General features: G+C 51.7%; 2 protein-coding genes across 2 annotated transcripts; both read right to left on the reverse strand.

Annotated features, from left to right (window-relative positions):
- Window positions 1-3,665: 3,665 nt before the first annotated feature.
- On the reverse strand, window positions 3,666-7,258 carry LOC146542962 (uncharacterized). Its single transcript, XM_085241853.1, is given in 3 exon segments — window positions 3,666-4,022; window positions 4,024-4,754; window positions 6,980-7,258. Coding segments are annotated over 3 exon segments (1,296 nt in total). The 3' UTR covers window positions 3,666-3,736.
- A 544-nt stretch (window positions 7,259-7,802) lies between these two features.
- Window positions 7,803-10,205, reverse strand: LOC146542963 (uncharacterized). The gene is given in 3 exon segments (XM_085241854.1): window positions 7,803-8,088; window positions 8,090-8,820; window positions 10,170-10,205. Coding segments are annotated over 3 exon segments (1,053 nt in total).
- Window positions 10,206-13,682: the final 3,477 nt, after the last annotated feature.

The following is a 13,682-nucleotide window of genomic DNA, read 5'->3' on the forward strand; positions in this document are numbered from 1 at the left end:
CTAGTGGGTGGGAAATTAAGCTGTCTGAGCCAGATTGCATTTCTAGAGGATAGACAACTGAGTAGGCCTCGCAAGGAAAGGGGAGACTTCTCTTCCACATGCTGACCTCATTTGTCCTTGACTAGATGGCAGCTTGAACTATAATAGCATAAATTAGCAGGGAGGAGATTATCTGGGACATATACCTGTACCCAGCTCAGGAAGTAGGTGCAGGTAGTATATGGAACTGTTCACAGTAAATGAAAAATTTTAGCAATGAAATCATCACCAAGAGGAGCCACAGTTTACAGCAAGCCTTGATTCAGGCTCTGATTTTCATGTGTAATAATTAACGCATCCTGTCTTGCTGCCTTCTCATTTCAGTAGCATTGTTAGGGACATCACCAAAAAGAACTGAAAAATTCCAGGACAGGTGTTTAAAACGTCTGAACTCACGGTGGGAGGTAGGCTTCCAATTCAAATAGAACATAAGTGTTTCAACTGAACTGCCAGATTATTCTTAAGCAGTAGTCATATAAGTAGTTACGGAACGTCATTAGAAACATTTAAAATACAACCCAGCACATTAGCATGACAAGTATATTAGTCATATGTGATTTAGCTATGAGAAGTGGCTTTTCTTATGACATCAATGGAATATTGCTTTTGTTACCTCTTGGGTTTAGCAAGTAATTTACAGCTTGAATGACAATTCAATGGCAAGGAAATGACAGAAAGTAGACACTCTACTTAAAGATCTTTAAAAAAATTTAAAAAGTCTGCTTAGATTAACACACACAAAAAACCCCTTGAAAATTTGAAGATAAAGGGAAGAGAAAGATAATTCAGATGAAATGAACTCTTTAACTCCAGGAGTTCACCGGATCTGCTACTGAATTAAATATTAACCCATGTGAGTTAAATGCTAGCTATAAATTCAGACACATAGATCAAGAAGGACTAGGTACAAATTTGATGGAGGCAAATAAAAGCACAATCTTCAGATCTTTGCTTAGCTTGATGGTGTAATTCATGTCTACTCACCCATGTGGAAAGGATATCTACAGAGAAGTAGATATGATCTTCCTCTGGATGAGCTTCTGGGCATCTCCTGACCCAAGGCAGACATCAACACATTGCTGTCTGTTATGTTCTCAATGATAATAGTCTCTTTCCACCTCTAGCACTGAAAATATCATAATGTTAGTATATGGAACTGTAAATAATTTGTGTTTTAGTGATCAAAAAATGTCGGGTTTTTTTGTTTTGTTTTTGTTTTGTTTTGTTTTTGTTTTTGTTTTGTTTTGATGCTTGCTTTTTTGTGCGTGTGCCTTCAGAGCAGCACGGCTTGCAAACTGGGGCACTGCCGTTATGAAGCTGGACCTTTGGCGCCCTCACGTGAAAAAAAATGGTTTGAACAGGGAGTAAGATCGGAAAAAACAGAAACCAACCCAACCAGAACACAATTTCAGAGGAAACTGACAGCGTGAATGGAAACTACGTTTCTTACTCAGCATAGGCATCTAACTCCCTTTTTTAAAAAAAATCAGATTAGTAACTAATGCAGACATGCTACTAATGATACATTAAGTGCTGTGTCATTCATCTAACCGTTAGGATAAACTCAGATAGCATTTATAGCCACCTCAAAAACCGGTTTGATTTTTGATGAGCCAGTTAGTTGTAACCTTACACTGACATCAGTCTGAGCTTTGAACAAGGGTTAGCAAATCAGAAGGAATTATTTATGCATAGATGCTACCTGGTTTTTCCTCCCATAGGCTCCTCCCAAATAGATTTTATTTTAGACAGTCGTTCAAATTCTTACATTGGTCTTCTACAAGTTTGAAGGCTTGGTTTTCACTCCATGTATAATTCCATAATGCTGTAATTTTTTTGTTTTGTTTTGTATTTCTCTGTGACACCTGAAGTATCGGGATTAATAAGCGAAGTGTGCTTTTACGATGATACACTGGTGAGGGAAAAGAATATGTGTATTCTGTGTATGGATCGTTTTGGCCTCCACCTGACAGCTGATGCTTGAAACTCAAGCTGCTCATATTAGTTGGCTGTGTGCAGTCTTTGTGGACTCTAGAGAATTAGAGCATGCTCTGAATTGTTGGCCTTTCACAATGTTAGATGGAACTTGTTCTCATTTCATCCTTGTCAGTTCCTTGTGTTTTTCAGTGTTACTTGCAAAGATGCAGCCACTTCCCTATCTGTCCCACTGGATTGTCTCTGTTGAAGCTTTTTGGTCACAAAGCTGCAGGGAAACTTTTTATTAGCTGTGTCAATACACTTTTATTCCAGTGAAATGCAAACTGCTCCTAATGCGAACATTGAAAAGGAGTTTTGAATGTTTTGTGCTGGTAGAATGTGTGGCCTCTGAATAGCAGCCACAGGGCTGGCTGCAGCTTCCTGTTTAAATGGCTTCCTCACAAAGCCTGGTCATAGATTATTTACAGACATATTACACTTAATCTGCCTGACTATTATGAGGTAACTGTGCCATCTGCACCACACTGTCCAGCTGAGATGGGTATCAGTCCTGCTGACTTGCTGCAGCTTCAACTGTTTTGAAAGAAGACATAAAGAGATCCATAAAACACAAATTAGTGATATCCAAAGATTCATATTAGATGAAGTAAAGCTATCTAGATACGTAAGCAAGGAGTGTTTTCTTTAGCAGCATATGATCCTTCAAACAGGCAGAGTTGCGAATAAAGATCTGCGTCTTCTGAAGACCAATGTAGAATGTGGGCAGTGTTTTTTTATTATTATTATATATATACATATATTTTCAGTAGCAGTCTGGCTACAAGCCCATAGCCTTAAATTTCTGACTCTCCATCAAGATCCCACCCAGAAATGCCCCATCCTTTTGCACCTGCGGTTCTTTTATTATGTTAGCATGGAAAATTCTTTGTAAGAATAATTTGTATATAGTTGTGAGTGCCCAAAGCATTGCCCAGTAAGACCAAAAGTACACATCCAGTGTAATCTTTTTGGCATGGGAATAATGGGAAAAGATTCATACTTTACTAAATGCTGCATCCACCATTTTGAACTCTGATTTCTAAAGGAATGATTCTCCAACTCTTCCCCATTTTTCCATATATACTCAGTCTTTGATCTAGTCAGTTTACTGGTTTGGTACTTGTGAGAAATGTGAGATTGAGGAGAAATCAAACAGAAAGAATGGGTCCCATAAAAATGCTTTATGCAATATGCATATGAATATGCATATGCAATATTCATATGAGAGGAATTAAAACATTCATCCCCAACCAACCAACGAATAAGACAGGAGAACTGATGACTCACAACTGACATGGAGGAGGCTGAGGGTAATATTAAAGTTCATACCCTGAGTAGGATAACACCCTCCGCTAGGCACATGCTACAAACACACGACTGACGTTCACGACTCTTCACCCAATACATGTTAAAAGTCACCCCAAAAGGGAACGGATTAGGTTAGGATGTAAGGGAAAGTCCTGGAGGGTGCAGAGGAGGGGCAGGGAGAGAGATTAAGGAAGGAGACAAGAGAAACAGAGAAGCTGCGCTGCTCCTTCCCCACCAAGACAGGGATCCCTTCTCGCTAAGCACTGCCCCTTCACTTCTTGGTGAAGAATACCCAGGATAGCATTCACTTTGCTAGCACCGCTATCAAACACCAGCACGGTCACAGCTACAGCACTGATCAATGGCAACACCAAATCCATTCCATTGGTTGCTTCAGTCAACCGTTTATTTGTCACCGCTTGTGAAAATGTCCCATTGAAAGTCCTTGGGTGGACTCGGGCAGGCAAATGCCAACAATAGGAACGCCACGGCAACCGGACAGCAAAGCTCCACCTATGTGCGCACTTGGTGACGGCATCGCAGAGTCACAGTCAGCCCGTGACCTCACAGTGCGCCGGCTGCCTACAAATAGCCAGCGGGCCCAGCCTGCGTTGAGTCTTGCTGGCGACTCTCGAGGTGTGAGCGTCTTCCTTTGGGAGCACGAGACACTGAGACCTTGCCAGTGCGTGAGACAGCAGTCTTGCGAGTGATTTGCGAGTGGAGGCGCAGAGGCTGCCGACTGCTCCGCAAGAGGCAGCCTCCAGCAAATCCATCATCCTTGGGGCTCCAAATCCATCCTTGGAGCCCCACAGCGCCAGGGCAGCCGCAGCCATGAGCCAGGAGGCGGCTCCCAGCCGGAGGCGCAAGGCGTGGGTCTGGCCGGTGGAGGCCCGCGAGGAGCGGTGCCCCATCTGCCTGGACCAGATAGTGGACACGGTCCGCGCTCTGCCCTGCAGGCACATCTTCTGCAGGGTTTGCATCCAGCAGTGGACCGCCAACAGCCCCAGCTGCCCCCTGTGCCGACAGAGAATCTTCGGCAAGCAGTGCCTTGATTGGCGCCCCTCGGCTTGTCCCCCGACCCGCCGGCCCCAGGGAAGGCTGCAGCGCACCAGGGAGCGGCGGGAGACAACATCTGCCCGGAGGTCCCGCAGCGTCCCAGCACGGAGCCCGCCGCGCAGCCGCTCCAGGTCCCCCCGCCGGCTGGTGCGCAGCTCCTCGTGGCACGGGGAGCTCAACCAGCGCAGCCGCTTTGAGGAACCGCCGCGGGAGGACGAGGACCGCGAATGGCTGAGGCGGGTGGCGCGGGAGCGGCAGATGGGCGCCGGGGAGCACGCGCGGCGCAACGATGGGCCTCGCTTGTGAGCGGGCGGCCCGACCTCGGCCGGGAACAACGAACCGCACGGGGACGGAAAGCGCACGCCGGGGAGAGGCTACGAGGACGGCGCCGGGATGGCCCTCCTGCCACAGCGAGGGCGCGGGGGGATCTGGGCGCTGTCAATAAACCCTTTCATGCACCCTAAAATGAGCAGTTGTTGCGTCTCTTTCTTTCTGAAGGGTAAACCCTAAGCCTGGAATCCCAGCGCAAGACAGGGACAGGGAACAAGAAAGAGGTCGGCTGGTGAAACCGTTGACTTCCAGAGCCCTGCGAGCCCCAGCTCTGTGACTGCGTGGCAGCACGCACCAGGGGGGCAGAGGGCTGAGCAGGGCTCTGCCTGCCGCTGCGGCACAGCCCGGCCGTGTGGCAGCTGCACGTGAGGCCGCAGGGCCACCAGCGACCCAGGGAGGGGCTTTGGCACGGCGCTTGGGGAGCGCAGAGCCCACCGTGCTGCTGCTGCCTGTCCTCCTCTGGAGCTGCTGCAGACGGGGCCTGTCCTGCCCGGCAGCAGCCACCCAACGCAGGCTGAGCCTCAGGGCTGCTTTTGGGGCCGCTCCCCTTCACATCTGCTCCACGGAAGGCGCCGCTGGGGCTCTCCTTTTCAGGCCAGCTCCGGCCTTGCCCTCTTGGAGCAGGTGGGGACAATCTGTCTTCAAGAAGGCGTTGTTGTAGAAGAGCTGCTTTTTAAAAACGCAAAGCAGACGAGTTGCCACTGCTCTGAGATAGGAGGACTAAGGCATTTAATTGCAAATGATAAACACAGATATCAAAAAGGGCTCTCATTCTGCTTAGGCTGACCACTGCTTTCTGATTCTCCAACTCTTCCCCATTTTTCCTTATATACTCAGTCTTTGATCTAGTTAATTTACTGGTTTGGTACAAACTGGTGAGAAAACAGAACAGATTGAAGAGAAATCAAGCAGAAAGAATGGGTCCCATAAACATGCCTTATGCAATTTGCAAACTTTTCTTCTCTCCTGGGACAAGTCCTTAGGATTTGCTAGGGACAAAAAGACATCTAAAATCTTTAAAGCCTACTTCTAAAAAAGAAATGTGCAAACCTGCTTCAGATATCTAAATTTTCTATGTAGTTCTATTTACAGCACATGGCCTCCAATGGAGAGTGACATATATGTATCTTTATCAGATTATCCTGCACGTGTCAAACTGTTTCCTGAAAGGTGCTCCATTTGGCATGAATGATTGACTGTCTTTTATGGTTTAAAAGCGTGATGATATTGGTGCCATGCATAATAGGAATTGCTAAAAGGGTGCAAGTCACCAAACTAATCAGGACTTGCTGGTTTGTAACAGTATCAAGCTAATTTTAGGATTAAACTCAGTCTAGGACTAAACTCAGCTGCCCCTCACAAGGTCAGGTCTAACTTTAGCACTGACACAAACCACATGGAAAACTTTGACCAAGAAGTCTCTCTTCATCATCTAGCTCTTGCACTACACCTAGCTTCCTGGACACTTAAGAGGTCACCTTACTGATGTTTAAACTAAAGCACCGTCAGACAGAGACAGGACAAGTGGGAACAGTCTTAAGCAAAACAGAAGGAGATTTAGGTTCCATGCAAAGAGAAATCTCTTTACGCAGAGGGCGGTGAGGCCCTGGCACTGCTGCCCAGAGAAGTGTGGGTGCCCCGTCCCCAGAGGCATTCAAGGCCAAATGGGATGGAGCCTGTGATGCCCGAGCTGCCGCGTGGAAACCGTGGCCGTGGCAAAGGGCTCTAAGGCCCTTCCCAACCGAAGCCATTACGTGAGTCTAAGCATACAGAGAGATGCAGCGGTGCTCAGAGTCGCTACCAGGGAAGTGTGTTGGGGAGGGAAATCTTAAAGTTTCAGACTATTAATATGCAGTGATTCACTGCAGAGGTCAGGCTACAGGAGTGAAATGCGAGTTTGTGACACGAGGCAGGGACCTGAGGTAGGGAAATGAAGCTGAGAGACAGGGCTGCAAGCTGGATGACCGCATTCGGAGGGCAGCATGAGATGCTTACATGCTAGCAGGGCCATCAGCAAGCGTAGCCATTTGGGATACAGTTGTAACTGTGCCATGAAGCAACTTCACCTGCACCTGGAAAATGACTCGGGGCAATCTGCAAACAACGCAAAGCTGAGATACCTGTGCCCCTCTGCACCTCTACAGATCTGCTGCTCTGCCTGAATTTGGAAGAACTGCAGCCACCCTGCAGGCTCTTTGCAGGGGTCAGAAGTGGGTCCAGTCCCCCGGAAGAGCCTCAAGAACCATCTGGGTGACGGAACACAGCGTACCCTCACAAGGCCGCGCAGGATCCCAAACTGGGAGGAGCGGCTGACGCAGCAGAAGGCCGTGCAGCCATCCAGAGGGATCCGGGCGGGCTGGAGAAACGGCTTGAGGGGAATCTCCAGGATTGCACCAAGGGGAAGTACAAAGTCCTGCCCTCGGGGAGGAACGACCCGAGGCACCAGGGCACCTGAGGAGTGACCAGCTGGAAAGCAGCCCTGCAGAAAAGCCCATTGGCCACCAACGCTCTCCAAAGCACACTTGGAGGCGGCTTTGGCAAGGGACATGAAGACTAACAAAGGCTTCCTTCCACAAATACATTGGCCAGAAAAGGGAGAGGAATTAAAACACTCACCCCCAACCGACCAACAAATAAGACAGGAGAACTGATGACTCACAACTGACATGGAGGAGGCTGAGGGTAATATTAAAGTTCATACCCTGAGTAGGATAACACCCTCCGCTAGGCACATGCTACAAACACACGACTGATGTTCACGACTCTCCACCCAACACATGTTAAAAGTCACCCCAAAAGGGAACGGATTAGGTTAGGATGTAAGGGAAAGTCCTGGAGGGTGCAGAGGAGGGGCAGGGAGAGAGATTAAGGAAGGAGACAAGAGAAACAGAGAAGCTGCGCTGCTCTTTCCCCACCAAGACAGGGATCCCTTCTCGCTAAGCACTGCCCCTTCACTTCTTGGTGAAGAATACCCAGGATAGCATTCACTTTGCTAGCACCGCTATCAAACACCAGCACGGTCACAGCTACAGCACTGATCAATGGCAACACCAAATCCATTCCATTGGTTGCTTCAGTCAACCGTTTATTTGTCACCGCTTGTGAAAATGTCCCATTGAAAGTCCTTGGGTGGACTCGGGCAGGCAAATGCCAACAATAGGAACGCCACGGCAACCGGACAGCAAAGCTCCACCTATGTGCGCACTTGGTGACGGCATCGCAGAGTCACAGTCAGCCCGTGACCTCACAGTGCGCCGGCTGCCTACAAATAGCCAGCGGGCCCAGCCTGCGTTGAGTCTTGCTGGCGACTCTCGAGGTGTGAGCGTCTTCCTTTGGGAGCACGAGACACTGAGACCTTGCCAGTGCGTGAGACAGCAGTCTTGCGAGTGATTTGCGAGTGGAGGCGCAGAGGCTGCCGACTGCTCCGCAAGAGGCAGCCTCCAGCAAATCCATCATCCTTGGGGCTCCAAATCCATCCTTGGAGCCCCACAGCGCCAGGGCAGCCGCAGCCATGAGCCAGGAGGCGGCTCCCAGCCGGAGGCGCAAGGCGTGGGTCTGGCCGGTGGAGGCCCGCGAGGAGCGGTGCCCCATCTGCCTGGACCAGATAGTGGACACGGTCCGCGCTCTGCCCTGCAGGCACATCTTCTGCAGGGTTTGCATCCAGCAGTGGACCGCCAACAGCCCCAGCTGCCCCCTGTGCCGACAGAGAATCTTCGGCAAGCAGTGCCTTGATTGGCGTCCCTCGGCTTGTCCCCCGACCCGCCGGCCCCAGGGAAGGCTGCAGCGCACCAGGGAGCGGCGGGAGACAACATCTGCCCGGAGGTCCCGCAGCGTCCCAGCACGGAGCCCGCCGCGCAGCCGCTCCAGGTCCCCCCGCCGGCTGGTGCGCAGCTCCTCGTGGCACGGGGAGCTCAACCAGCGCAGCCGCTTTGAGGAACCGCCGCGGGAGGATGAGGACCGCGAATGGCTGAGGCGGGTGGCGCGGGAGCGGCAGATGGGCGCCGGGGAGCACGCGCGGCGCAACGATGGGCCTCGCTTGTGAGCGGGCGGCCCGACCTCGGCCGGGAACAACGAACCGCACGGGGACGGAAAGCGCACGCCGGGGAGAGGCTACGAGGACGGCGCCGGGATGGCCCTCCTGCCACAGCGAGGGCGCGGGGGGATCTGGGCGCTGTCAATAAACCCTTTCATGCACCCTAAAATGAGCAGTTGTTGCGTCTCTTTCTTTCTGAAGGGTAAACCCTAAGCCCGGAATCCCAGCACAAGACAGGGACGGGGAACGAGGAAGAGGTCGGCTGGTGAAACCGTTGACTTCCAGAGCCCTGCGAGCCCCAGCTCTGTGACTGCGTGGCAGCACGCACCAGGGGGGCAGAGGGCTGAGCAGGGCTCTGCCTGCCGCTGCGGCACAGCCCGGCCGTGTGGCAGCTGCACGTGAGGCCGCAGGGCCACCAGCGACCCAGGGAGGGGCTTTGGCACGGCGCTTGGGGAGCGCAGAGCCCACCGTGCTGCTGCTGCCTGTCCTCCTCTGGAGCTGCTGCAGACGGGGCCTGTCCTGCCCGGCAGCAGCCACCCAACGCAGGCTGAGCCTCAGGGCTGCTTTTGGGGCCGCTCCCCTTCACATCTGCTCCACGGAAGGCGCCGCTGGGGCTCTCCTTTTCAGGCCAGCTCCGGCCTTGCCCTCTTGGAGCAGGTGGGGACAATCTGTCTTCAAGAAGGCGTTGTTGTAGAAGAGCTGCTTTTTAAAAACGCAAAGCAGACGAGTTGCCACTGCTCTGAGATAGGAGGACTAAGGCATTTAATTGCAAATGATAAACACAGATATCAAAAAGGGCTCTCATTCTGCTTAGGCTGACCACTGCTTTCTGATTCTCCAACTCTTCCCCATTTTTCCTTATATACTCAGTCTTTGATCTAGTTAATTTACTGGTTTGGTACAAACTGGTGAGAAAACAGAACAGATTGAAGAGAAATCAAGCAGAAAGAATGGGTCCCATAAACATGCCTTATGCAATTTGCAAACTTTTCTTCTCTCCTGGGACAAGTCCTTAGGATTTGCTAGGGACAAAAAGACATCTAAAATCTTTAAAGCCTACTTCTAAAAAAGAAATGTGCAAACCTGCTTCAGATATCTAAATTTTCTATGTAGTTCTATTTACAGCACATGGCCTCCAATGGAGAGTGACATATATGTATCTTTATCAGATTATCCTGCACGTGTCAAACTGTTTCCTGAAAGGTGCTCCATTTGGCATGAATGATTGACTGTCTTTTATGGTTTAAAAGCGTGATGATATTGGTGCCATGCATAATAGGAATTGCTAAAAGGGTGCAAGTCACCAAACTAATCAGGACTTGCTGGTTTGTAACAGTATCAAGCTAATTTTAGGATTAAACTCAGTCTAGGACTAAACTCAGCTGCCCCTCACAAGGTCAGGTCTAACTTTAGCACTGACACAAACCACATGGAAAACTTTGACCAAGAAGTCTCTCTTCATCATCTAGCTCTTGCACTACACCTAGCTTCCTGGACACTTAAGAGGTCACCTTACTGATGTTTAAACTAAAGCACCGTCAGACAGAGACAGGACAAGTGGGAACAGTCTTAAGCAAAACAAAAGGAGATTTAGGTTCCATGCAAAGAGAAATCTCTTTACGCAGAGGGCGGTGAGGCCCTGGCACTGCTGCCCAGAGAAGTGTGGGTGCCCCGTCCCCAGAGGCATTCAAGGCCAAATGGGATGGAGCCTGTGATGCCCGAGCTGCCGCGTGGAAACCGTGGCCGTGGCAAAGGGCTCTAAGGCCCTTCCCAACCAAAGCCATTACGTGAGTCTAAGCATACAGAGAGATGCAGCGGTGCTCAGAGTCGCTACCAGGGAAGTGTGTTGGGGAGGGAAATCTTAAAGTTTCAGACTATTAATATGCAGTGATTCACTGCAGAGGTCAGGCTACAGGAGTGAAATGCGAGTTTGTGACACGAGGCAGGGACCTGAGGTAGGGAAATGAAGCTGAGAGACAGGGCTGCAAGCTGGATGACCGCATTCAGAGGGCAGCATGAGATGCTTACATGCTAGCAGGGCCATCAGCAAGCGTAGCCATTTGGGATACAGTTGTAACTGTGCCATGAAGCAACTTCACCTGCACCTGGAAGATGACTCGGGGCAAGCTGCAAACAACGCAAAGTGGAATGTGCCCATGCACTAGATGCGTCTCTGAGGAGAACTGCCACTGAGGCTTGCAGGTCAGAGGCATCCAAGCCTCAAACTTGGGAGGAAACAGCGACTACAGGCCCCAGATCCAAGGGAGAGGACCACAGGCAATAGAGGCCGGCGGCTGAAACGTGAGTGATCCAGGATGCAAACCCGGAGATACCCAAGACCGCAAGGAACGAAGAGTGAGAAGCCATGCAAGCAAGAATTGAGGCGGAAGGACTGAGCTAACAAAGGCCCTTCCAACATCCAAAGGGGAGAATAAAACCCCACGCAACAATAACAGAAATGCACAAATGAGGGCTAGATTAATTCACCTGAAGAACCCTGTGGACGCACAAACAATGACCACCCACACAGAAGACCAAAAGGGAGGATAGGTGTAGGATCCGGGGGGCAGGGCGGAGTTAGAGGAGAAGAAAGAGCGCCTCCTTCCACAGACAGATCCCTTTGCAAGCACTGCTATTTGAGAACCCGGAATCACTTGCTAACACAAACACCAGGCACGCCAGACGTCATGCAACACCATCATGTGCTTCTACCGATGTCCGCTTGTGAAATCCATATCCTGGGACCGAGCATGCCATGGACACGGAACCGCAGTCCTATGCCCTGGTGCGCACGGGCAGACTGACCACAGGCGGGCCATGCCACGGGCCCCTGAGTGGCCCCGGGTGGCCTTTGGAGCACGGCTGAGACCGCGCGTGAGACGGCTCGGTTGCGGGAGGGCAGGCCGACGCCGCAAGAGCGTCCACCACTCCGGTCAAACCTGGAGCCCAGGCCAGCGCGCAGCCAGCCAGGAGGCCACGGGCCAAGCTGGGCTGGCGTGGCCCCGAGGTCCTGCCTGACAGGACGTCCGTGCGGAATCGCGGTTTGCTCAGACCCCAGCCATGCCCCGGCACAGATCTGAGCGGCCTGTGGCCTGTTGCCCCGACCCCGGCCAGGGAGGTGCACCGAGGGAGAACTGCCGGTCCCAGCGTCACGAGCCCGCAGCTCAGGTCCCGGGCGCGTCCGGCAGGGGGTACACGCGCCCTTGGAACGCCAGAGGGGGAGGCGCGGCGCGAGCGGGCGCGGGCAGGCGGCAAGAGCCGTTGGGCGGCACCGCCGAACACAACCCACGCGAAAGCGACGGGGACAGGGAGCCGGAGGCTCCGCAAGGGCGACTGCCTGCAAAACCTTCATACCAATGCAGTTGCTCTCTTTCTTAGTAACAGGAATCCCCAACAGCGGGACGAAGAGTAACTTGTTCACGCGGCCACTTGAGGTGCCAGCAAGGGGCGGCGAGCGTGCCGTGCGGCAGCCCGTACTGCGTACGCAGCACAGGCCAGAGGCTGCACGCGCTAGCAGCACCTGCCTGCCCCTGGACGTGCAACGGCCTCCTGCCAGCACACCACAGGTACCCAGTGTTTGGCCCCCCCCCACGAGGGTGGTTCCTTAGCACTCCGGCTGCCTGCGGTGGAAAGTCTCAAGGCTTTAGGCTAAAGAAGCACGAGTTGCCCGTGATGGAGAAGAGAGAACGCTGCAGCTGTGACGCTCAGGCAGATATCTACTCCAGCCATCCAAGCAGCCATTGATACATTAACGGCTGAGCAACTCACCGCACGGAAAATGACGGCATCTGCAAACAACAAGTGAAACTGGCCTTGACTTCAATCCTCCTGCCTGATTTGGAAACGCAGCCACGCAGGCTTTTGAGGTCGAGGCCAGTCCGAGAGCTCAAGAACTGTGAGAACACGACCACAAGGCGCGCAGGATCCAGGAGAGGCTGACGCAGCAAAGCGGCCACCAAGGCCGCGTGGAACGCTAGGAACCAGATTGCAAGGATGCAGTCTCCCTGGAGAGACCCAGCACCAGCGTGGACGCGAAAGCAGCTCAGAAAGCCATGGCCAACGCCCCAAGCACATTGGCTTGCAAGGACTGAAGAACGTCCTCAATCTGAGAAAAGGATAAACCACCCACCAACAAATAAGAACAGCACACGAATAGAGGCGAGATTAATCATACGAGAAATCCTACCTGTAAACACTGCTTCAGCCACCAATAAGCCCAAAACTAGTAGGTAAAAGTCGGAGGGTCGAGAGGCAGAGAATAAAGGAAGAAAAGAGCTGTCCTCCCAACAGGATCCTTCGACATGCCTTCCTCTGTGAAGAATACGTGCATTACTTGTACAGATCAACCCACGTCACAGCTACACAGATCAAGCACACAATCCATCCTTGTTGTTCACAACGTTTTGTCCCTGAAAATCATGAAGTCTGGTCGCACAAACAACAAACCACGCAACCAAGTCCACTATGCATTGTACGGACAAAAAAACAAAAGGAGATTTAGGTTCCATGCAAAGAGAAATCTCTTTACTCAGAGGGCGGTGGGGCCCCGGCACTGCTGCCCAGAGAAGTGTGGGTGCCCCGTCCCCAGAGGCATTTAAGGCCAAAAGGGATGGAGCCTGTGATGCCCGAGCTGCCGCGTGGAAACCGTGGCCGTGGCAAAGGGCTCTAAGGCCCTTCCCAACCAAAACCATTACGTGAGTCTAAGCATACAGAGAGATGCAGCGGTGCTCAGAGTCGCTACCAGGGAAGTGTGTTGGGGAGGGAAATCTTAAAGTTTCAGACTTTTAAAATGCAGTGATTCACTGCAGAGGTCAGGCTACAGGAGTGAAATGCGAGTTTGTGACACGAGGCAGGGACCTGAGGTAGGGAAATGAAGCTGAGAGACAGGGCTGCAAGCTGGATGACCGCATTCAGAGGGCAGCATGAGATGCTTACATGC

This window comes from Meleagris gallopavo, chromosome 22, assembly GCF_905368555.1.
Source record: "Meleagris gallopavo chromosome 22, MGAL_WU_HG_1.1, whole genome shotgun sequence".
NCBI classification, from domain to species: domain Eukaryota; kingdom Metazoa; phylum Chordata; class Aves; order Galliformes; family Phasianidae; genus Meleagris; species Meleagris gallopavo.